Below are 26,986 nucleotides of genomic sequence, written 5' to 3' on the forward strand. Positions count from 1 at the left end.
CTCTTCACCACAATGGTAACCACAACATTCAATAACAGAAACTCCTAAATGTTCAACATAACTGAACATTAAACATTAACATAAACTACCAACATCTTTCCCTTTATAAAACACATAAAATAACACTTAATCCCTAAATTTACTCTCCTAATGCAGTCCCTTGCAAAGCATGCTGGGAACTACAGATCCACTGCCCAGGGGTGTGTTTTCCAAAAGCACCATGAGCTAAGTTGATCGGAGAGACCATTGGTGGCAAAGGCTTATAGCTCACAATGATTTTGGGAAACGCAGCCTTGGGCAGTGGATCTTTAGTTCCCAGCATGGGATATGCAAGTAAATTTAGCAAAAGATGTTGGTAGTTTATGTTAATGTTTAATGTTCAGTTATGTTGGACATTCAGAGGGGATTCTGTTTTTGAATTGTGTGGTTACCATTGTGCTGAAGAGTAGAGCTTGTGCTCAGGCTGCTGGCACTCAATGTTCAATGCGCAGTAACACCTGTCTTAGCTTAATGGTTCGTTATATACATTGTGCGTAATGGTAAACAACACTGTTGACCCAATTAAACTAAGTTAATTTGAATAAACTAAATTAAACTGTGTGTAAAAATGTCTTCATTAAGTTTAAGGGTAATGACTTAGTTTTGAGTGTAGCCTATTTATATCAAGGTGGAAAAGGACTTTCACCATATAAAACAAAAAAGATCATAACACTTTACAATAAGATTCATTAGTTAACTACATTAGTTAATTAACTGGATTTATAAAGCATTTGTTAATCTTTGTTCATGTTAATTTCAACATTTACTAATATTAAAATCTTGTTAACATTAGTTAATGCACTGTGAACTAACATGAACAAACAATGAACAGCTGTATTTTTATTAACTAACGTTAACAAAGATTAACCAATACAGTAACAAATGTATTTATCATTGTTAGTTCATGTTAGTTAATACATTAAATAATGTAACTAATTAACCTTATTGTAAAGTGTTACAGATTATATCAAACCTTAAGTAATTTTAGCTGGAGAAATCAGGTTATATCTACAGTTATACTTCAGCAAAACCTTGTTTTTCAGGTTGGTTGAATTGAGTTATACTCAGTAATCTTAAATCATTTATTTCATTTCTACAAAACCAGTTATCGTAGATGTTACTACACGAAGTAAATTTTCTAAGCTGAACTGACTAAACATTTTTTTCAGTGTAGGCTAGGCTACATCTCAAAGCAGAGATATAATAGTGGATTAAATAAAGCAGGTCAAATCTCTAATTTGCATTTGAATCTGCATCGTCATAAATCTCTCTTTCTCTCTTTTTTTTTTTTTTTTTTGACATCAGACTGCTGTGTTATCTCTTATCTGCTCTTCATAGCGCTCATCGGTCGTTTACTGCCCCGCAGCATGAATGACTGCGAGATGCGCGTGACGCAGGTGCTTCAGACTGACGCACATGGGCGGATGTGACCGTGCCGTTCTCCTCCTCCTCCTCCATCCATGAGCTGCTGGAATCAGGGCCCGTTATACACGAAGAGCTCCCATCAGCTTATCCGCTGTTAATTATAGCCAGCGACCTGGTTTCAGCACTGCAGGGACTCAACAGCTCCCGCAGAACTCAAGTCTTTACGCTTATAGAGGAGAGGCGCTGAGAGCGCGCGGCATCCAGCCAACACCAGCGCGCGCCACAAAACCAAACCAACGGTGCCGTACATCTTCACAGAGGACAACACAGAAGAAAACATTTCAAAACTATAAGACAATTCGGAAACCAGCTACAGGATGGTGTCAACACGCGTAGGGTTTGTGGTTGTCCTTGTTGTGATATCGCAGATCAGCGCGTTTCCCACACCTGCCGACGGTGAGTTATTGAATTTCCAAAAAAAACATATAGTCCAATACATCAGTCCAATATATTATAAAACAGGGAATATTTGATTTAGACGATTATTCTGATTAAATGAAACATAACATAACATGCATGACGTGTAGCCTAATAAAATGCTCCAAATATAGAATAATGTTGCCTATAGGCTCGGTCAGTTAATCAGTCAATATTTTGCCAATTTTATAGTATTAAGGACAGTATCCACGTGACCAGTTAACAGTTATCTGGACTTGCAGATGCTCTGTTTTCAAAGGGAATTTTGAGTAACTATTGAGTAAAAGAAATTCATTCAATTTCAACAGTCACATTTGGTATTAAATTGTATTTTAAATACAGGTAGCCAACAATTATAGGCTTTATACATTTATAATAGAGTATAAATAGTGTATACCCTATTACACTATTATTAACAATTATACTCTAGATATTAGCCAGTGAAAAACTCATATTAGTTGACTAGCCTATTAACTCCATATAAATGTGGAAAGATGGTGAATGAATTGGATTGTTTATTTTGTTTTTGATGTTTTCACCATTTATTGCATATAAAGCTCTGGGCTCTGGTGTTTTCAAAGGCTTTTAATCTTTTGTCCTGTAATCCGATTATTTGGTGGCAGCTTCTCTGGACAGTTTGGACTGCAACTGAATGCATCAAAGATCTCAACAACCATAGAAAGTTAAAAAAAAAATGCGTATTAATAATATCTTTACTTTAGGGTAAAAACAATCTTCTCTAATGTAGAGTGTCTTGATTCCATCAAAATCATACTCGATTCACATAGGTGAGAGGTGCACAGATTCTTTAAAATGATGTTGTTACAATATCTTTACATTGTAGTTACAATATAATAACCAATCAACAGCAATCTGAGATTGATACTGTAGTGACGATACTGCAGATCTTCTCTTCTCATCGTTCCTCCTGGTCAGTTTAGAAAGGATAGTTCACCAGCAAGAAAAAAAAAGAAAAGAAAAAATCTAAATCAACACTTTATGTATAATGCATTATAAAAGGTATTCATAATGTACATTATAATGCATTGCATCTTTTCATAAATAAATTGTAACCAAAGTTAAAATACATTATAGCATTCGCAGATTATTACATTTGAAATTAGATGTTTGGCGTGTTTTAATGCATTATACTTTCTAAAGGTGTAACCCTTTACAGATAAGTATAACGTATTATAACTGTGGTTACAATTATTTATGAGATCATATAATGCATTATAAGGTGCATTACAAGTCATAATTAATGGATTATAATACTTTTATAATGCATAATATATAAAGGCTATGAGTAAAGTGCTATCAAAATCTGTAATACTCATATCATTCCAAGCCTGTATGACTTTCTTTCTTCTGCGGAACACAAAAATGCATTTTCAGTTTTCAGTTTTATATCTTTAAGGTGAGAAAAGATCGTTGATCTGTGCCTTTTTTGAATGCGTGCGTTTCTTTCCTGATCCAGATAAGAGCATGTACAACCGAGAGCTGACTGAGGAGAAGCCATTAGAACAGCAGGTGTGATTTCAGAAATGCTAACTTATTGTTGATTATCATGTTATGTGAAAGACACAGATGAATATACTTTGTACCTACATTAAGCAGCAGGCTAAACTACTGTTTGCTAGAAAACATGACAATAGAAGACGTTTTATGCATGAAGTTCAAAATAAAAAATACATAAAAATAAATAAAAATGAGCACGAGTCGAGATTTTGTTTTTATTTTTTTCAACAGATTGCAGAAGCTGACAGCATCAGGAAGACAGGTGAGATATAATCTTATGAGGACAAAGTGCTTCATAGTGATCAATAGCTCACAATCTCTTGCTGTTCATCCATGCAGAACCCAAGCCAACACCACCAGCTGAGGCAGAATCAATCTCAGAGGACGATGACATCACTTTCCTCAAGTCTCTGGCCGAGAAGTCCAAAGAGTCAAACAACGAGACTCCCATCTCAGATTCTGAGGATGAACGATACGGTTCTGATGAGGCCGACTCTACTAAGAACAGACGACTAGCTGATGACTATGACTCTACTAAAAATGACTACAAATACCAAGGCAAGAACTACAATTACCATACTAACAAAGTTTATTCAGCATAGCATACTATGCGGTATGTGTACAGTGCACAATATGCTGATTGCACACACATGCATGGGTAAGACGGATGACCTACTATATTTGCCAAAGAGCACACTATGTGTGGAACAATGTATCCCACAATGCAATGTGCTTGCTCTTTCCAGTGTAACGAATGCACCAGAATTTAATTTATACCCATTTTGATTATTTAATCAAATTAACAAAATTCAAGACATTTATACATAGGGTTAAATAAAAAATTTAACCACATTTATGTCCACATATAGTATCATATGTGGGCAAATATTTTTCAAAAACAAAACCAATAGGCAGCATGCAGTGTTTATTATGTTAATATTCCATTTTGAGCATTCCTTTTGTCTTCTAGTCGGAACTTTTATGTGAGAGGAACTTTTGCATTCTAAATTGTAAAATAGCCAACTTTTTTGTTGCTGTTGTTGTTGTTGTTGTTTTGACCTGTCAAAAGCCAAATTATCTCCCACTTTGAAAATGCTAATCAACCTTAATAAACCCTGTGACTGTATGTGATCCTAAATACAGGAACAGGTGGCAGACACCATAGGTCAATCAGTTGGTAGAGAGAGAGAGAGAGAGAGGCAGGGGATTATCCTTTCACAGGCTGCTGTACTGGATGTTTTTTAGCATTAAACCTCACAGTCTCCTACAGCAGGGCAGTCAGACTAAACCTACACACACATTAAAAGCCTTCTAACCTAGTAATAGCATAACAGCTCAAAGAGGTCATGTCATACCATGTCATACATTTTAACATTTTCCCCTACCCTATAACGTTACTCAAAGTTTCTTGTACCAAAATTGATTTTTACTTTATACTCATCCTTCAATAACAATCTCTTTGCAAAGCCGCAATTATATTGTGACTTACTGTGATTGTTACATTGTGATTTGTTATTCATAAAAAAATCCAAACTAAATTGCACTGTTCAAACTGTTAAGATCACACTGAAATGATTGAGGATATCGTTAAAAATAAACTTCAGCTGCTCGTTTCCATTATTGGTATCCTTCGGAAGGGTCTGCAGAGTTGTAGGTGCTACACACAGCAGAAGATTTGACAAACTGTGCTTTATGCTGACTTTTATGCTGACTCTCTTTTAGAATTAGCATCAGACTTTTGATCAGTTTCACGTTTCAGGCAGATGGTGAGTTTACTGGAAGCGAATATGGCAGTGTAAGTCGATCCCTGTGGTAGATAATGGCAGATAACAGAGTGGGAGGTGTTTTTGTGTGATTTCAATGGGTTACAGGAATGACAACAGACAGACAATAATTGCTGGCAGATTCCAGCTCCAACATTCAGATCTCTGTTTCACACATTCTCCTCCTACTTAGTCTTGCTTTTTAAGAGCTTTGAGCTTGTAGGCTTTTGAGAAAACAAATTTAGTTTCAAATACAGCGCACTGAAAAATAAACCTATGGACCATGCACCTTTCGTTGTGTGTGTGTGTGTGTGTGGGGGGGGTTGTCCAACATTATCATGGGGTCTTAAAAGTGTGATTTTCAAACCAAGTTTTATTGTTAAAATATCAGTACTATATGTAAATGAAGTTGAAATCATTGTGACTAAAAGTTTGCTAAGAAGTATTTCCTACACCAAGAATGATAACATTCTGTTTATTATAGCATGAGCTGCAGTTATTTTGTCTCATTCTTCAAATGCTTGAGTTATTTAAAGTCGGGTGGATTCTGATAGGCATTAAATTCATAAACTGGGGAAAAAAAATCGTTCTGAAAGTGATTCCAACAATATCGTTCCTCTGTGTTGACATAATTATGGTCTCTAATTTCATACGATTAGAACTGTTATTAAAACTTTATCGTCATAGTAATCCTTAGTTTTCATCCTTAGTGTGAACAGCTTTTCATATTCAGTTTTGATAATTTTGTTTAAATGGAGAGATGTGAAATATTTTCATGTGTTCGGTTTCAGATGATCCTGAAAGCTTTCGGCAGCTGGACGGGACTCCGCTAACAGCTCAGGACATCGTCCAGAAAATCGCCAACAAAATCTACGAAGAGGATGACAGAGGAGTGTTTGACAGAATTGTGTCTAAACTGCTCAAGCTGGGCCTAGTAAGAAATTCAAATCGTGGCATGAGCAGTGATTCTGAGAACTACCATGTTGATGAACCATGCAATAAACATCATATATTATGTATTAATTGCTCTAGGGGACCAAATTTCAGTTTAACCAGCTTGAATTGCATGGAAAATAGATTGTCATGCAATAATCCCTCTGTGAATTGATTGTTCTAGCAGATGTTGTGTTCTTTTGTTTGTCCTTCAGATCACAGACAGTCAGGCAGAGACGCTGGAGTATGAAGTTGCTGAAGCCCTGCAGGATCTGATCACTAAAAACGCCAAAGAGAACATGATTGGAGACCTCAGTATGGACTACCCCGTAAACGCAGCTAAAGACATACAGAACAATATGGTACAAGTGTGTGACTAGTGTTTCTACCAACTATGTGTTTATCGAGAATTTATATATATATATATATATATATATATATAGAAAAATGCTGTTTGCTTGGATTCTTCTATTAAAGTCCCCCTGTAGTCAATAATTTTATCCCTTAAAATTCATCTTTGATCACCAAAATGACATATTTAAGCGAAATATTGAATGTGACTACACCCTTTGCCTCATTTAGTATATGCGGTTCTATGAATATGCAAATGACCCCCGCCTCCACTCACTCACACCCGCTCAGAGATCCACTCGCTGATGATCACACGTTGACGTGATTGGTTACAAGGTAGTTTGTGACATCAGAAATGCGTTTTTGAGGCTGTCTTTAGTTCACTGCAGTTTTAAGGAGAAAATACTCAGCAATGGTGTTGAATTTGCACATGGTTTGTCTTCAACCATTTTAAAAACACCACACAGGCATATAAACAACATTAAAAACTTGATTTTCACCACAGGGCGATTTTAAGGACGAGGAAGACAGGCCCAGTCGGCGATACGAGGAAGAGGATGAAGGTGATAATGATGGTGGCGATGATGATAATGGTGATGAAGAACCGGAGGAGGAGAGTAGAGATGACACAGTGAGGGCAGATGATTCATGGGACGCTGTGAGCGACGGGAATGACAGAAATGAACTGAACCCTGAAGACGGACTGCAGGACCTTCAGTTCTTCCCCAACTTCTACAGACTCCTAAAGAGCCTTGACTCAGGTAGACAACACAACAAACAATACAACACACAGTATAACACAGGTATACACCACAACAAAATACAACATACAATATAAAATAATAAAACAGAGGTCAACACACCACAGTAGAGGGTCACTGAGATTTTGCCAAGTAAAGCCGCCTTTCCACCGCAGGAACTTTCCCCAGGAACTAGGAACTTTGGGCTGGTACTCGATGTGTTTACACCGCAGGAACCAGGGTCTAAATGAAGTTCCGGGTAAATATTTCCCCCTCCGATAGTCCCTGCTCACGAGGTAGTACTTTTTCAAAGTTCAGGAACTTTCAGGGGTGGGACTTGTGCGCTGCACAAGCTGATTGGTTGTGTTCACGCCGCATTTTGGTTGGATGACTCCACGCAGCATTTTATTTATTTTTAACCTCCCTTTTTAAAAAATCTATTGCGGTTCGTGTCGTGGCTTCATGCAGTAAGAGTTGTCTGTCTGCAAATATGGAATTTAATAAAAAAAACTGGTGGACTGGCGACGAGTTTCAGGCTTTATTTTGTGGAAGAGGAAACTTTATGCGCGTTCGTCCCAGCCATCTCACGGTCAATGTCCGCAATAGCTGATCTAACGTTAGCATTACGAGCTTACTGAACACGCTTTATCAGTGCTCGTCTCTTTTCTGCCACAGCTTTTATTATTAAGTCATTATGTTTACACATTGTCATCTATTGCAAGGCACTCCAAACCATGTTATAAATTTACTATTAACAGGATTGAAATAGCGCTTTGAGGTTAGTAACAAACAACTATTTACAAGACTGTCACTATTTATGATTGATAGACTGGGTTCAGGCTTTTTTTAAGCGTATTTGCGAAAGAGGAAATTTTTGCGCGTTCGTCCCAGGCATCTCACAATAACTGATAACATACGTTGTCTAATTTTATACGCATACGAGTTTTCTGAACACGCTTTAGTATCAGTGCTCGTCTATTTTGTTTTGTTAATTACCTCGTTAGTAAACCAATACATAACTGCAGCACAGTTTGAATCTCCTCCATACTTATTATAAATGTGGCGCTCAAAACTGATTACTGTCCGTCGCAGACTGGGAGGAGCAGTTGCGCGCAGTTTACCTTCCCGGTACTTTAGACCGCGGTGTAAACGCAGAAAGCAATCGGTCTGGGGCAAAAAAAGTTCCTGGGACAAATTGTTCCGGGTAATTTCGGTGGAAACGCGGCTTATGACATATTTTGTTGATCCTGGAACAACATTCCTGTCCGAAAACCCTGAACCTAACTCAACCCATAACTTTTCCCTACAATCAGAGGAAATGATGGTGAATAACACTGTTGTAGAAGCACCTAAGCCTGGTTTTAAGTCTGAATTTGACATAAACTGTAAACTTGTCCCTCAAATCTGATTGATTGATTGTAATGTTGTTCGAGGATCAACAAAGATGTTGATCCAGGAACATGTTGCGCTTGGTGACATCACAGTCGCCCCCGCAGGAGAGCTGGGCAGTATGAACATATATATCATTGTGACAGAATGAAATACATAACAAATAATACAACACAATACACAAACAAAACACACAAAAAAACACAAAACAAACCAAAATAAAACACGCAACATTTTAGAATATAGCATGACACAACACAAAGAAAGCTACTGTACAAAACAAACCACTCTTTGTGAAAAAAGTGTGCTTAATTCTGTTGAATCATGTATATATATATATATATATATATATATATATATATATATATACATATACATATATATATATATATACATATATATATATATATACATATCTTTTTTTTATTTTTATTTTTTTTATGTAGTTGCAGATCATATATAATTGACTATATTTCTTAACACTCTTAAGTACACTTTTAAAAAGTGCACTTTGTAATAAATGTCAAATTTAAAGTTACATTTTAAATCATTATGTTTTTAATAATCTCTCGTCATTCTTTAAAGACGTACACCTATGTATTTGGATATGTTGACTAACAAACTAAAATATGTAAAGTACTTGATTATCACTTTAATTGTAGTGTGTTATTCAATTTTAAATGTACTAAATTGCAACTTCATCAGTACAACACACCAGAGTATAGCACAACACGGCACACACAAAAGACAGACCATATTGAAACACACACCTCACAACACAACACAGCTCATTGAGTAAATCAACAGCTATAAGGGTCTGTAGAAACATCACCATCTGGCTAAACACATTCCCTGTGGCCTCAGCTGTCCCCTTCTTCAGCAAACACCACATTAATCCAGATTAAAGTCTAGTTTCATCACTTAATCTATCACATCCTTCTCCTCTCACTTTACAGAGCAAGATAAAGAGGAGAGAGAAACCCTGATCACCATCATGAAGACCTTGATTGATTTTGTGAAGATGATGGTCAAATATGGAACCATCACACCTGAAGAAGGAGTGTCTTATCTGGGTAAGACCAAAATACTCTCTCCATCTTATTTATGATGTATTTTCAATTATTTTCAATTTTTAATTTCAATGTGCAAGGCTATAGGTATAAAAAAACAGCTTGATATTGCAAACTAGTATTTGTTATCATATTATTTTCATTTATTATCGTAATCATAAACACACAGGTTTGTAGCGCAGATAGTTTTACCATTTACTGCACTTTGTTATTCTTCTTGTCATTTACCAATAGCAGCTAATGAATCGGAAGTCTCGCACATTCACAGGAAATAGCTTACCGGTACTTTCACGTTGAAAAATAAGGTAGATAAAGAAGTCCAATTGGCGACCAACTTGGTAGTCCCTCTGAAAAAATCTTCATGTTATTATATATTTCAATAACAAGTTCAAATCAGACTAAAACATTTCATGTTGATCTAATGCGTATGTGCGCAAGGATAAGGCTTTTTTAAAGCCTCCATACTGAGAGTTGCGATTTCTTTCTCATTTTTTGTAAGTGAGGTACCCTCATGTCCTAAAGTCATATAAGCTGTCTCTTCAATAGAAACCATAGAATATTTTATCTGCCTCACTCAAGCTGTGTTAAACAACAAATATGTTATGACTGGCTGTTATTGTGGCATATTACACAGTATTTTCTCTTTCAGTGAGGATAGCAGTAAATACTTGTTAGTCATGCCTAGTTAGGCCATGATGTATGTGTGTGTGGGCTGTAAGGAATCCCTGAGATAAGCTTAATGTGACTGCATTTGCATCTTGAAATAAAGCTTTGTCCATCCTGAAAGAGAGACAGAGAGAGAACAGATTCTACAGTAATGTGGAAGGTTTATCCTCAGTCAAATCAAGTATAGAATAGATAGTTGAAGCAGATTTTTGCAGATGCATTTTCAGTGTTTGCTGTGAGTACAATCATACAACGACATGGACGTCACTTTCTTTTAAAAAATGGTGGGGACAGTTTTGGCGGAAGTGTGTTTGGCGAAGTGGATCATTTATGACGTGATGAAAAGATGAAAGCTTAGCTCGTGAATATTGCTATTTTTGCTATCTCCATGATGACAACCACAATAACCACTCAACAAACATTGACTGTATACAGTTTAGCATCAGATCGCTTCATTGTAAAACTTACCGGTACTAACCAAATATCGTAAGCATTGCTAAAAGTGATTCCTACTCGGAAATGATGTCAACCCTTGTGAAAAATAAATACACTTTAGCATACTTATGATGACGTACTGTAAATAATACATTTTAAAAGAATATACTGAATGAACTGAATGTAATGTTTTGGACACTTAATTGCTTGTTAATTGGAATTAAATAAAAATGTATTATAGTTTAAATTTATACTGAATGCAGTTAGTTAGTACCCGCTTAAATTTGTTATTTCATACTTCTATTGTCTTTGAAATATGGTTAAAGTAGACTACCGATTGTACTGACAAGCATTTATGGTAAACTAAAACATTATTTATATTTCTATTGATATTTGTAATTACACATTTGTAATGATGAAGTTGCAATTTAGCACATTTAAATATATTACCATAAAATGTAATATTGAATAACACATTTATAATATAATCGAGTACTTTACATGCTTTAGTATGTAAGTCAGCACATCAAAATAAGTGTACTACTTTAAAGTATGACAAAAGATTATTAAAAGATAATGCGCTTAAAATTTAAAATGCACCTTAAAGTAAAACTTTTTAAGTTGATATTATTACAACGTGTGCTTTATAAAAGTGTACCTAAGTGTGTTGAGAAACATATTGGGCCCTATTTTAACGATCTGAAACGCAAGTGTCAAAGCGCAAAGCGCAAGTAACTTTGTGGGCGGGTCTTGGCGCTGTTGCTATTTTCCCAGCGGGATAAATGACTCTTGCGCCAGGCGCAAATCTAAAATGGGTTGGTCTGAAGTAGCTTCATTATTCATAGGTGTGGTTTGGGCGTAACGTGAAATAAACCAATCAGAGCGTCATCTCACATTCCCTTTAAGAGCAGACGCGCTTTGTTCTAAAGCGGATTCCTATTATAACGGCGTATTTGCCAGACGCGCGCCAGGAGCGGTTCACAGCCAAGGAGAGCAACGCTCTCGTCAGGGACGTTGGGGATGGAGAAACCCACCCAAATTAACTTCGGTTAAAAAGGTGTATGATAATTTGGGTAAATGTGTAAGCTAGATGTATGCTTTTATAATAAATTGTCTATCTATCTATCTATCTATCTATCTATCTATCTATCTATCTATCTATCTATCTATCTATCTATCATAATAATGTATGATTTGCAAAAATGAAAACTGCTGCTTCTGTGTAGATGAGAGAATCAAAGTGTATGCGCGTTGTGCACACGCTACATTGATTATGGCCAAGCATGCGCCCTTAAAATAGCATCTGAATAACATGCGCAACGCGCCACTGACTTTAAACTATTTTTTCCTGGTTAGTGGCGCAATTGTTTTCTAAACCTGCAAAATAGCATGAAGGAACGTTTGCGCCGGAACACGCCTCCTTTTTTGCGCTGAACCGCCCAGGGAGCGCAAGTTCATTCCCTAGTTTAGCGACGTGCTTCTGTGAAGGGAAAAGCGCGCTTTGCGCGGGTGCAAAATAGGAATGATACATGCGTCAGTGTAAAAAGTCAATTGCGCTGGGTGCAAGATAGGGCCCAAGGGCTTTTTATAGTTAACCCAGGGTCATTCTAAACCCTGTAAACTGAATCCTGGGTTATCTTGCTTCACTTTTCACATTGTTTATAATTTACCCGGGGTTAACAGTTAATCCTGGGTATTCATAAACTGTAGTTTCACACTGTGCATTTCTAAACCCCGGGTTAACGTTGTTATTTGCATAATTGCAGTGTCAGTGTCATTGATTGGACGAACGCAGTTTGCAACCTGTTTACATAAAAGCTCTTGCATTGCGCATCCACGTATCATATATTGCCGACGCTACTATCAAGTTCATACTGAAGGGACTTAAACCCCTTCTTTACCCTAATTGTCACGCGTTCTGTCACCATTTAACATTTGTCCCCTCAAATGCTGAAACGTGCATTGCTTCATTAACTGTCCAAAGCAAATATGAGCCACGTGGGGTTTAGAACGCCGATAACCAGAGGTTAAGCCCTGTAGTCATAAAAAGTGAACTCTCTCTCTCTTGAGTACACTTGATTGGCCTTTTATTTATTTAAAATGATATCATCTGCAAGATTTGAAGTATACCTACAGCAAATGCACATTCTGTTTTTAATGGCAGATTTGTAATAACTATGGGAAAATGTTCCCCTGACTCATATGCGTTTGTTTGACTAGCACTGGATTCTGTGCTAATGTCAGGATGGATTGATTCGGTTGTGTTGCCTGTGGGTCATGTTACATGAACATCAATAATGACCGCAGATGAATTAAATTTCACATGCTGATGTTAATAATTTGACGTCAGTATGTGTCTGTATGCATATCTGTGACTAAAGACAGAAAATCACAGAATATACTGCTACCTTCAACATTATTTTCTGAGATTTGTAAGTAAGTCCTAATCGAACAGAAAAAAATATATAGCAAGGTCAAGTTCTATAAAGATAAATGAGAGACCACATTATTTTTTTTAATAATTATTTTTGCATTTTCTATTTACCCCAACAGCAAAAGGTTAAAAAATAAATCATTCAGATTAGTGTCTGGTTAAACTGGATTCAGGATTACAGAATGTAATTTTAATGAATTTGTATTTGCATTTCATTAACTTTGTGTCACTAATCATCACTGATCAGTGTTTTGCCCTTATATGTTCAAGCAAACAGCTTCCTGTTTCTCTCTTTTGTTCTCTCTCTCTTTCATTCCGTGTAATTAATTCTGTGTGTTTTTCTAACGAGATGGTCGCTGTCGTTCTGATAAAACACAGATAGCCATTTGGAATTCTCCATTGCGTAATAATGGGGTTACTCTGGCAACCTGCGCCACAGGATGACACACGCTGTAAAGATCAAATGGAATGGCAGGGTGTGTTGCCAGGATACGGCTGGTTATTGATATGCTGTGGTTTAAACATGAGATGATCATTGTGCCCTAATGTGTGTGTGTGTTTGTCTATGGCAAACAGCTCCAAGACACAAAAGTGTGTACACAACACATAATGAGCAGGGTACATATGTGCATATGGACTGTTGGAAGCAGCTCTCTGTTGTTAAATATAATTCTGATTAGTTAAAAAACATATGCTCTTTTACCTCTGAGAAAGAACAAATAGACATTACTCTAACTTTAGCTTTTTTCCCCATTCACACAGATCAATGAAAAGGATTAAAAACTCTGTATTTGTATGTATATATGTACTTGTATTTATATATGTATGCCAGGTCAGTAGAAAATTGATGTCACTTTACGCATGCGCATGACGTTTTTACAAATTCACGTTTTTGTAGTTTTCACAGAGACGATAATGGTATAGTTTTCAAAAACTTGCACTTTGAATCCCGTTTTCAAAAGTTTGCGTTTTCAGGCCCCCAAAACGCTGTTGCCGTGTAAAATGAACGGCCAAAATGCATAAAAAGTTTTCCGTTTTTAGTTAACTGTGTCGTGTAAATGGCCCCTACATGTCAAATTATTCTACTAACCCTAAACTAATAGTCTCCTAAAACTCTAATGAAAAAAGTTGCAAAGTAACTTATAGTTAATAGAATGTCGAACGTGGAACATCATAATAAAGTGTTACCATTAATATTATACAGTTTTAAAAATCGGTAACTCTTTACAAAAAGGTTTCATTTGTTAACATTAGTTAACTACATTACTTAACATGATCTAAACATGAGAAATACTTTTAAAGCATTTATAAATCTTAGTTAATGTTAATTTCAACATTTACTAATACATTACTCAAATCAAGTTGTATCTGTTAATATTATTTAATGGACCTAACATCAACTAACACTGAAAAGTTGTATTTTTATTAACTATCATTAATAAAGATGAATAAATACTGTTGCAAATGTATTGATCATTGTTAGTTAATGTTAGTAAATGCATGAACTAGTTAATGTTAACTAATGGGACCTTATTGTAGAGTGTTACCAGAAAAATACAGGGCCCTATTTTAACAATCTAAGCGAATGGTCTAAAGTGCACAGCACAAGCACACTTAGGGCATGTCCGAATCCACTTTTGCTAGTTTAACAACGGGCAAAATGGTCGGCATGCCCGGCGCATGGTCTAAAAGGGTTGTCTCTATTTTCTTAATGAGTAATGGGTGTGTTTTGGGCTTTACGTGCAATAAACCAATCAGAGTCTCATCTCCCATTCCCTTTAAAAGCCAGTTGCGTTCGCGTCATGGTGGATTAGCTATTTTGCAAGCGGAAAAACTGAACGCTTCTCTAGCAAAGAAACGGATCTGCTCGTGCGCGAGGTTAAAGCGCGCAAGCAGACCATCTACAGGACAAAGTGTACGCGCGTTGTGGACCCGCCTATAGGCGCACATTACTAACACGCTCTTTAAACAACAACAAAAAATATTGCGCCATTGGCTTTAGACCAGGTTTCAGCTGGCGCAGAGTATTTCAGTTGCCTCAAAATAGCAACGGCGCCAACAATGTGCCTGAACACACCGTTTTCAGACCAGCAGTCCATGGGCGAACAGATGGGCGCAAAAATGCATTTGCTATTTAAACAACATGGCGCAGGACATGAAAATGATAACTGTGTCAGGCTGAAACTAGAAAAAAACACTTGCGTCGCGCCTGGTGTATGATAGGGCCCACAGTCTCCAAATTGCTTAAATAATCATCACTGTATTTATAAATATTCCGTTTTTCCCACAGAAAATCTGGATGCAATGATTGCCCTGCAAACCAAGAACAAGCTGGGCAAATCTCTGGTTCCTCTCAGCATCACGCCACCTACAGGTAAATCATCGCCCAAATCTGACCCACCACCACACTTCAAACCAGCCCAGGTCACTACACTGCAAACTGCAAGTCATTCACTGCAGATTCTGCTCAGGAACACTTTGGCATCACTATACTGTTTCCCCACCTCGTTCCAGGAAAAGCAGCAGATGATGATGACAACACCAAAACAGAAGCTGCCAAGATGCAGAAGGAATATGAGTCCTTGAAAGACTCAACCAAAGACGTCCAGGCTGCTGCAGAGATCAGTGAGTATATGCAAGGATCCTGTATCATATTCACATTTTCACCAGCATGTTTATGGTTTTGGGTCATATTAAAAGCCTCTCAAGTTCTGCTGGTGTAATTGGACTGTTTAGCATGCTAGCAGAAGCACTGAGGCAGATACACTGATAAGCCTGCATTCAAAATGAAACTAGCCTGCAATTCCACTGGAAACATACAGCCAGACTGCAGTATGTGTGTTATAGAGATACAGAGAGAGAGTCAGTCCCTTAGGGAGATTCTGCAGCAGCCCAACAGATTGAGAGCATCGCTGTAACGCTCGGAGTGAACTGACACTAATGAATGAAATTATGAGACCCTGTTAAGGGAGACTTTTATTGATTCTTTGAAATGTACTGTGCATTATTGTTAAAAGGCTGTGATAATCACAAAGGTTTATTACCTAAGAACCATTTAGAGCACACCCATTATACATTATTGCTGCTGTTATGTCAGAATTACCACAATTATGAGATGACGGGTTCAGAATTTATGCACTTACGGAAATTATTTGTTGCTATGGAAACTCTCATAACGCCAAAGTGATCTGTGTACAAATGTGTACTTGATGATTGTAAAAATACATCTATTCTAAAAGCACCATTTATTCGTCTCTGTATTCTCTTGCAAAATATTGAAGAGTTAAACAAACAAGAAGAAGAAGAAGAATGTTTTCATTTTCTTCTGTCACTGGCCAAAATTCCAACCTTGAAAACAGGATTAGTCATAAAATAATGTCATACATGAGAAAATCATCTGATAATTGAACAAATAGCTCTAATCTGGCTCAGAGCAAGATAGGAATCATCTCTTTGTGGTAGTTTTTCTGGTGATTCAGGGGTATAATAATAATATCTGTCTGTCAGGTCATCCTGGGAAGTCTGAGAGTTATCTGGATGCAATCAGGAAGAACATTGAATGGCTGAAAAAACACAACAAGGAAGGCAACAAAGAAGGTAAATGTTCATCAAATATGACATTTTACAGCTGCTGAAATGGACAGAGAATGTGCTGTATTTGCTCTTAAGTTAATCATGATTCAAGCCAGCAGGATATGTGCACTGCCTTTTGTTTTATTGTTTTAATGCACATACTCTGTCCATTTTATTAGTAATATTATTCAGATTCAACTGAATTAGGGGATAAATCAATTTCGACATTCTAATTAGACAGTGGTCAGATTAGTGTAATATAGGTCAGCAGCCTACGCACAATGCAATTTAAAGATGTCAGGCTGTTGCTAGATTTTGGCAGAGGCGGAGCCACAGGGGTGTTCAGGGTGGCATCTGATGGCATCTGGCCACCGCGGGTGCCACCCCAAAATTGAATTAGCTAATTCCGCTTCACCTCCACTTGAAAGAGGCATTTATTTTGACATTGTTAATGTATTAACGTTGAATATTAAGAGAATATTAATGTTACTTGCAAAACACTGACGATTAAAAATAAAGGGCGACCCCCTCTACTCTTAAACGTTTGTGTTTTGCAACTAACAAGCGCAGAGCTGTTCAAAATCCTGCCGTGTCACGGAGCGCCTCTCACATAGTTTTCCTTTAAATGACAGGCATAATTTGTCTCAAATCGTTGTTGATCGTTATCTACATGATGACTTCACCCTAGGCTGGAAGAGTGTGTATAGACATTTTTCAATATTTTTTATTTATGTGTACCTGTTTAATAAAGTCTGTGCTTATGAAGAGATATAGGCTACTATTGTTTCCACATGCACAGTTTTTACAGCAAAACACATCGAAGCCAATTTTCTTCATTCTTGAAGTGAACTTTTTGTCTGTTCACTGTTTTGAACTTAAGAACGTGACTTGTCTGGTGTGAAGCACATGGCACTTCATCCATAGTGCGCATACAGAGGGCACGTCTTGCACTCATTCTAAAAACTTTTACTAAATTTCTTCGGTGAAACATTTTTACACTTAAAAATATTGATTACATTTTAAAGCAGTGAAATCAATTACATACACTGTGAACTGATTAAATGTAAGTAAAAAAAAAAAAGTAGATCTGAGTAACTGCATTTGGTACATTAACAAATAAAATTGAGCAGAAAACATTTAAAAACCAATATTTATGAGTAATATTAACTGTTTTTATTTATGAGTAATATAAACTTTTTTATTTCCTCTAAACCTTTGTAAAATATGCTGTATTGATGAGTACAGCATATTTTATACTGTTTATATTGTTTTAATTGAGTAAACTTACTCAATTACTTAAGAGTGTGTTACATATTATAATAATATTGATTTGAATTGAGTAATATTTGTGGTTCTTGAAACAGATCAGGGCCCGGTTTCCCAAAGCGTTCTTATCTCTAAGTAGTTCTTAACCTATTCCTTAACCTCTCTCTTAACCTTATGGGACGGTTCCCGAAACGTTCGTACGCTAAGTATATCTTTTGTAAGTCACACTTTCGTAAGGTTGGTCTGGACCACTCTTAGCTTTACCTTATCACTGTTGCAGATCTATATGAATATAATTCTGAAGTTTTAATACACCCAGACAGTATTAAATTAGGCTAATTCAAGTGTTTTCATGCAAAGAATAAAATTGTCATTACACTGATTGTTGTTAGATTTTTAATTATATTATTATACAATATTATTAATTGAATTAAAACGCTCTTTTAAAGGCCAGTGAAAGCATAGGCTACTGTCAGTTAAGTCCTATTCAGACGCTAATATTGTTTCTCATGGGCTCGTCCGGTATTTTAAACATTTACAGGGGTAAGTCGGTGATTTTAGTGCCGTCCGAATCCATAATATCAGTGTTTTTCTCACCCAATCCGTGTAAAAATCCCTGGCCAAATTAGTACCTTCTGTTTTTTGACAAACAGGTCGTGTGGTAATTTAATTGCCGTCTGAATCCACATCTCCGAGTTTACAAGAGATTCAAAATTCACGGTTTAAATCCTTTTTGATCACTGCCGAGCACCGTACGCAAGATGTAAACTTTTATTACTGAAATGCTGGAAAGTATTTACACAAGAACAATATTTCATCGCAGCTCCACCTCAGCGAACAAAAATGGGAAAGAAAAGCCGGCACGTAAATTTTTGAAAAGGTTATTGTGGCAGCAATAGGCTATATGTTACAATTTTAAAATATTTAGGCTAGGCTATTATAGGCTATTATAGTTTGGATTGTTTTTTATAATATCCAATAATCATAATAAATTGCAATTTCAACTATTTCTGAAGTGCTTCTTTTATAAAGATGACCGCTTTTTCACATAAACAGCCCCTGCACGAGAGAATAATTGATTCTCGAGCCATCGATTTCAAACAATTCAGCACCATCGCCACGGACAGCGCCAGGTAACGTCGCACGTAAGAAGGTATATCTTAAGCAGCTTTCTAAGGTATAGTTCGGGGAACACACTTAGGAAAATAAACAAATTTGGTAAGATATATCTTTCGAGTCTTCTTAGCAGGCTAAGAGTGAGCGTTATCGGGAAACCGGGCCCAGTTTAATTCTCCATTCTCAAATATTTTGATTGAAATTTCACACATATATTAAGTGTATTTTAAATAAATAATTGGTTAGTCGAATACTAAATGCTTTTAGAGAAAAAACTTAAATATAACTGTAGATTTTAGACAACATTAACTGTTGGATTTTTAGTCAGTTATTTTGGTATATGCTCAACTCAAACCATCAAGTAAATGATATTCAGAGATTTTATTAAGTTATTAAAGTTAATTATTACTGTGATATTTACTAAGCCCCTGAATTATTTTTTAGAGTGCTTGAACAGACAAATACACATAAAAATGAGGCAAAATATTATAATAGTAAACACAGTCGGTTATGTCTTAACTGAATGTAAACAATTAAGAAAGAAAGCCATTGTGTGTTCATATAGCCTGTTGGATGCAATACGCCTATATTGCAAACGGTCTTAAAGTGACAGCAGCCTAAAATAGCCCTCTGTTCTGTGACATTAATGTTAAAGAAAGAACGAAAGAAAAAACTTTGTAGCTTTACCAAGGATTAATATATATTTAATTCATACGTGAAGATTATGCAATGTTATTTTATGTTTGATTATTACATTTTCTTAGAGCTGTATGACCTCTAACCCAAGGTTACATAAAAACATGGAGAAGAACAGTCAAATTAAAGACTCTTTTTTCCCCTTAATTTGCAATTAAAATAAGCGTGGGTGAGAGCGCTCATGAATATGCGTCGGTTTGATGAGCTTGGCTCTGTTACGGCATTGTAAGTCTGCTGTGTTTTGGACAAAAGATCTGTGTATTCCTCTCTTTATACCTGCCAGCATGAGACTGAGTGACTATCTGTGTTCTTCAGGCATCATCTGCTCAGAAAATGAGAGTGTGTTTTGAGATGAGAACTGTTGTTCTATTGTTCATTTTCCAAATAGATTCATTAGAAGCAGTCTGTTACCATAGATGGGTGAATCATGTCCAGGTCATAGTCATCACACACACACACAAAAAGAAGAATATTATTCTGCATAAACCTAACGAAGCTAAATTTGATCTCTTCACAAAGGAAAAACAGTTTCAAAATAATTTGAATGGATTTTTACAAAAAAAAAAGAAAGTTTTTTGTATATAGCAGCATCGCAAATTATTGTATTTTGACATTTGTCACACATGTATGACAGTGAACGTCAATTTTCTAAATAACAAAATATTAAACCAAGTGTGATTTACTTAGACCTAGAAATAGAATAAAAAAAAGCACATTTAGCAAAAACATTTTACAAAATATGTTTTCAAAAAGAAAGGCTCGAAAAAGTGAAGCTAGTTCTGAGAAAAGCTTTTGCATAATTTTTTTTTTCTCTGTTGGAGATGAGACTTAGTTTGGTCACTGAAAAATAGCAGCCTAAATGGTAACATCTAAATCTAAACATCTAAAACATCTACTAGATTAATTCAAGTAAAATTGAGCATCACTGAATCAGTGGAAGTAATTAAATTTATACAAACACAATGGGTTAAATAAGGTTGAAATAGCTCTTTTTAAGTAACAATTGGTTGCCACTTTTTACAGTGTAATACAATGGCATCCTTTTGGTGCTACTGTATTCTGGGTGAAAAAATACACTGCAATGTACAAAAGTTGTAAAATATGCAAATTAAACAGACAATATTCATACAAACACTATACACACTGATTTCTCAGGTGCACACCTTCACTCCTCTCTCTCTCTCTCTCTCTCTCTCAAACAGACAGTCTGAAAGGCTTTGCTAATGTGTGTGCAAGTCTTTGTCCATTGATTCTAAGGGAAATTAAATTAACAGTGGCATGCATTGCATGGGAATCTGGAGAATGATTGTAAGATAGGCATGTGTGACAAAGACAGAGGGAAGAAAATAGAGGAAGAATGTTTTGCTTGTAAAGAATGTGGGTTGCTACTTTCTTTGAGTTATTTGAGTTGTAAAGTTGTCTAATGAATCCCTTTTAAACCCAGAACACAAACAGATCTTACATTAAACTTTACAACTAAAATAAAAATATCATCCTTAATTAGGGTATGTTTACATGACAACAATGTACTAAAAACTGAAAGGTGTTTCCTTTGTTTCCTCGCTTTTGTTTCCTGATTTTTTCGTGTACAGAAGACACCGTTGTCAAAACGATCCCCGTTCACAGATCCGCGAAAACGACTAAACACGCTGTATTATGCTGCCAGGCCAGTAGTTGGCGATGTCACTTTGTAAAGAAACACCACGCACCAATAGACAACATGTATACGCATACGCATGACATCACCGTTTTCACAAATTCACGTTTTTTTCCAAAAACTTGCACTTTGAAACCCAATTTCAAAAGCTTGCATTTTCAGGCCCAAAACGCTGTTGTAAATGGATGCATTGAATGGCCAAAGCGCATAAAAAGTTTTCAGTTTTTAGTTGAAAACAGTGTCGTGTAAACGGCCCCTTAAACAAATACATTTTTGGTGCTTGTTCTGATTATTTTGCTCTACTGTCCAAATGTTTGGGGTCAGTAAGAACGGAAGTCTCTTATGCTCAAAAAGGCTGTATTTATTTGATCAAAAATACAGTAAAAACAGTAATATTATTGCAATTTAAAAGAACTGTTTTCTCTTTTAATATATTTAAAAAAGTATCATCCTGTGTGTCATGCTGCACTGTATAGTGTAATCCACAAAAGAGTGAGACGCAGAATGAACGGGATATGAGAAACTTTAATAAACATAGAGAAATCAAAAAGCCACTCCACATTAAACATCAGCGATAACTCAGATGACGCCAAATTGAACTGAGAGTAACTGAGGGCTTATATACAGAGGGAAGGTAATCAATGAAACGAGAAACAGGTGCGAAACTCAATCAGAAACCATAGCAACAAATAATGAAAAACACTTGATAAACAGTACAGAACATGACCATTACACTCTGATGGCAAAGCTGAATTTTCAGCAGCCATTACTCAGTTTATTGTGTAATTACTTCAGTGTCACATGATCCTTCAGAAATCATTCTAATATGCTAATTTGCTGGTCAAAAAACATTTCTTATTATCAATGTTGATAACAGTTGTGCCGCTTAAAACTTTTTTAGAAACTGTGATGCTTTTTTTCAGGATTCTTTGATGAATAGAAAAGTTCAAAGAAAATAATTTATTTGAAATATAATTTTTTTGTAACAATGTAAATGTATTTCCTGTCACCTTTGATCAATATCATACATTCTTGCTGAATAGAAGTTTTAATTTCTTTTAAAATAAATGAATAAATAGATCAAGTGCAGATCAGCCAGCCATGTTCATGCCACATTAAAACATTTCTACTATCATACCAGAGTCGGCGCCAGCGGAGCACTGAAGGACGAAATATGAATACGAAGTATTAAGTAACAAAAGGGGGCGATGATGTGACACAAAGTGTCCTCAGCTTGAAAAAAAAATATGGAAGCTTGTAGTTTTAGCTCCACGGAATTAAAAAATTAAAAGACAATTGCGACTTTTTATCTCGCAATTCTGACTTTTTTTTCTTGCTCTTGCGAGTTTATATCTCGCAATTCTGACTCTTTTCCCTCGCATTTCTGACTTTTTTTTAATATTTACACTTATAAAGTCACAATTATCTTTTAATTTTTTTAATTCCATTGTGGAAACAAGCTTCCATACTTTATTCCATACAGAATTGCGATATGTTACTGAGTCCCACACATGACATGCAGAAAAAATAGGCTAAATCATGATTTACTTTTTTTTTCTTGCATGTCATGTGCGGGGCTCCGTAAGATATAAACTGGAGATATGTGAGATAAAAAAGGACAGAATTTCTAGGAAAAAACTTCATAATTGTGAGAAGTCAAATTTTGAGGAAAAAAAACTAACTTTTTAATTTGACTTTTTAGTTTATATCTCACAATTCTGACTTTATAACACAATTGCAACTTAATATCTCGCAATATTGACTTTATAACTCGCAATTGCAAGTTTATATCACACAATTCTTAAACAAAAAGTCAGAATTGCGAGTCGAGAAAAAAGAAAAAAGAATTGCGAAATGTAAAATTCGGAGATGGCCCTGACATAGTCAGGAAGCATGCGAGGTCTGGAGGAAACTCCACTGCTCTGTGAGGACTCTGTCCAGTCTTATTCAGTTGTAATGGTCAGTGTAGGACGAATCCACTGGTCTATAAATTTTGCCAGAGCCCACCCACACAAACATGCAGAAACACGCTCTGCTGGTAGCCAGCATTTTCAGCCCACACAATGTACTCAAACTCACTCGCACACACATGCTCTGCCAAAAACTGTGAATTTAGAATATGATTTATGCATGTTTACTCTCAGGCATTACTGTGACCTTTGACATCCAGAGTTTATAATAACATTTCTACAGAAAACATACAGTCAAACATTTCAAGTATTTGTCTTTTTCAAGTCTTAGCCTTCCAAAAATGCCTACAGCATGGAACACTACGTTATTTCAACCTACTCAGAAATTGATATAACCCATAATAATTCTCTTCTGAAACATGTTGCCACCCTCTAATAGATCCAAAATGTTAACAAAACTGATGTTCAGTGCAAAAATGCGGCCTTAACTAAAACATTACTAACAAACTACTGTAACAAAAAAATTACTACGCTAAAAAAAAGAAGAAAAATTCCATCAAATTGAATTGAATAATCCTTACGTATTATTCATATTATGAATTAAGAATTTTGAATGAGTAAAAAAAACTATAGCTTAATAAAACATTTTGTATAAATCTTAACAAAACAATGGATTTGACCATTTAGTTGATGTGCTTTGTATTAAAGGTGCTCTAAGCGATGTTGGGTGACGTCACTTCTTGTTGTATTGTCAAACAAAACGGAGGCTAGCTCGACCCTCCCTCCTCCTCATCCCGTCCTCTCCCCCTCCCTTCCGTGCTTCCTGAAACAGGCTTTTCCGATGTAAATTCGGGACTTTGTGCGTTCCTTCTCCTTTCCCTATTCTTTGCTATTTGTTCATCGGAACGTCGTCTTTTTGGTCGTGTGATGGCCATATCAAAATTCAAGAGAATATAATTCTAATGTTAGTCGTTGTCGTTGTCTAGGACATCTCTCCTCTAGCTAACTTCCCTCTTCATGCTTCTCTCTCCTCCAGTCCCCACCCCCCCCTTCATGTGCATGCGCACTAACCTCCCAACCCCCACCGCAAATCATTCTTGTCTGTTATTGGCTGGAACACTGTTTGTTATGTTTCGTGGTCCAGGCTGGGCCAGTATGTTTTTCTTGCCGTTTGTGGAGCCTGGGCTGTCTACAGAGACCGCTTTTTTTTACAGTGTGTTCAGGGGACAGGCAGCTAGCGGATAGTGAGGAGATGTTTGCTGAATGTGACAAAAAATGTTTCGGCCTAAAAAACGCGTGACATCGCTTAGAGCACCTTAACAAATTGAAACATATTTTCATTTTTTCATTCAAGTTCAAAAGTGTCTGAAAGATCAAACCATTATTTTTCAGGGAACAAAATATCACATTTATTTATTTATTTAGTATTAAATAATCATTAAAATATTGAATTAATATATGTTGTTTTAAATATTTTAAGTTACTTTGCAGTAAAGTTGTAGCATTTTTAAATACTATGTAACATCAATGGAAAAAAATGTACTCAGTAATTGCTAGTAAATTTCACAATTAATTACAAAGAAACGGCAAGTAACACATTGAATTTACTTATACATTACATTTTGAAGTAGAAAGACTAAAATAATATTTTCTCATAAAAAGCACTACAATAATCATTGTCTTATTTACAGGAAAATCATTTTGTCTGTACTGACGCGTTTCTGTGTTCTTCTCTCTGTTTGCGTTTCTAAGATTACGACCTCTCTAAGCTGAGGGACTTCATGGACCAGCAGGTGGACACATACATCGATAAAGGCATTCTTGAGAAGGAGGAAGGTGATGTCATCAAGAGAATCTACGGAAGCCTGTAGGAGCCAGCCCAGCTTCACATGTAATAGTGTAACAGCGAGTCTACTAAATACTTCGACCGGGCATACTAACACAGATCCTAATGCTATAACTCGTAATAAATAAGATTTAGTCTGCAGCTCAGACAGTATTTCCTCCTGAAGGCAATATCCTCTCTCAGTGAAGTCAGCAATAGGACGCAATCTAGTTCTAGACAAGCCACAAATCACATTTGAGTTGTTAGTGTTTTTACACATTAGGACAGAATAACAGCATTGGCTACCTAGAAGAATGAAATTTAGTGGACTTTTTTGTATGACTTGCATAGACGCTTTTGCACCTCTTTTGCAATAGACTTTTACAGTATCATAAACATATAACATTCATAAATGTATGGTGTATAGCATTCTTTCCTCTTTTGATCTGATTTGATGAAGGAAATCAACCTGTATTATTGTTTCTCAATCAACCAAAAAATCAGCTTTGGCTGTCAGTGAATTGCTTTTCCTCTTTTGTTGTTTTCTCTCCCAGTCTATAGGGGGCGGTCTTTATATCTGTATATCTCCCTTCTCTATCTTAAGTTTGGTTTTCTTGGTTTTGTTTCTCCACTATTCGACTCTGTATATTCCACATGCTATAGATTCACAAAAATCGAGTATTTTTAAATGTACATATTGTGATTTTTTCCAAAACTCTATTAAACATTGCTTTTCTTTAAATACGTAACTTATGTGGTTGTCATTTTTTAGGTTTCGATCCTGTTGGACTATAAATCAAATGACTAAAAATTAGATAATTTAAACAGTTATGATGGGTGATTTTACTTTGCTTTTAACTGATCAGGATACATCAAAAGCATCAACACAGCATCCTGGAGAGGGCAACATGTTAGTTTTATGGTTCATATAATATTGTTTGTGCAGTTAACAGAGGTCATATAGTCTGCTGTGCAGGGCCGTCCTTAGGGCGGTGTAACCAGTACTTGTGGCAACCCCGTTTCCACTATCTCGCACTGGGCTCCACCCCGTACATGGGACGGCCCTGCCACTGTGTATACTATATAGTCCATTATAAATAGCTTGCTGTGTGTGTTGTTGGAGATTGGGACTAACTGACATAAAGGCTATATCTGAGTTCTGTCAAATGTCTAAATACATAAATTGATTCTTCCAGCAGTGTCCAGCAAACGTATAGTTCCAAATGCCAAACACCCTAAATAATGTTTGTGAATTCTGTCCTCCAAATTAAGTCACATTTATTTACCCAGCAAACAAAAATGTATTCTAAAAACATTTTGCTGGCATTCCCATTAAGTTATAAATTATTATTCATCATTCATCAGTGCGAACTTCAAAACCAGTCCTGGCCTGTCACAAGGTGGTACAATTAGAATCCTAAATCATGCAAAAACAAAAAACAAAAAAAAGAGACCAATAGTTTCAAAAAGAACAGGTCTAAAGTATAAGCTAGTAATCAGATGTCTTTCTCGTCTTTTTGCACTTTTTGCTTATCTGCCATAAGCAATTGTCTATAGTTTTAAGATATCCAGGGGATTGTCTAGTTAGTTAGTGTCTAGTTGCTGGCATTCAGGACTGCGTTGTGGTCGTGTCTATAGGTGCAGGTCCCCCATCTGATCTGGATATGGCCTGGATAACTTTATCACAACTTAATCCACCTGGATCTGATCTCATTTCAACCTCGTATTTCAGTCTTCTGACTCAATTATGCTGTATGGTAATA

General features: G+C 36.2%; 1 protein-coding gene across 2 annotated transcripts; it reads left to right on the forward strand.

Moving 5' to 3' along the window:
- Positions 1–1,344: 1,344 nt before the first annotated feature.
- scg3 (secretogranin III) lies at positions 1,345–25,972 on the forward strand. Of its 2 annotated transcripts, none has more exons than XM_084123678.1 (12): positions 1,345–1,860; positions 3,359–3,411; positions 3,631–3,661; positions 3,739–3,957; positions 5,954–6,096; positions 6,311–6,457; positions 6,952–7,207; positions 9,532–9,648; positions 15,471–15,554; positions 15,695–15,805; positions 16,688–16,777; positions 25,151–25,972. In XM_084123678.1, exons 1-12 carry the CDS (start codon positions 1,782–1,784, stop codon positions 25,267–25,269), a joined length of 1,449 nt encoding a protein of 482 aa, XP_083979804.1. In that variant the 5' UTR covers positions 1,345–1,781; the 3' UTR covers positions 25,270–25,972. The 2 variants fall into 2 exon arrangements, with proteins under 2 accessions (XP_083979804.1, XP_083979803.1); XM_084123677.1 differs by having other exon boundaries at positions 1,496–1,860; positions 6,311–6,463.
- Positions 25,973–26,986: the final 1,014 nt, after the last annotated feature.

Source organism: Abramis brama, assembly GCF_963993115.1.
Source record: "Abramis brama genome assembly, chromosome: 9".
NCBI lineage: Eukaryota > Metazoa > Chordata > Actinopteri > Cypriniformes > Leuciscidae > Abramis > Abramis brama.

Bases quoted from the DNA above. Each gene is read 5' to 3' on its own strand.
- scg3 (XM_084123677.1), top strand. From the start codon at position 1,782: ATGGTGTCAACACGCGTAGGGTTTGTGGTTGTCCTTGTTGTGATATCG. The intron at 7,208-9,531 runs GTAGACAACACA...CTCACTTTACAG, and splicing joins CCTAAAGAGCCTTGACTCAG to AGCAAGATAAAGAGGAGAGA. The intron at 9,649-15,470 runs GTAAGACCAAAA...TTTTTCCCACAG, and splicing joins AGAAGGAGTGTCTTATCTGG to AAAATCTGGATGCAATGATT.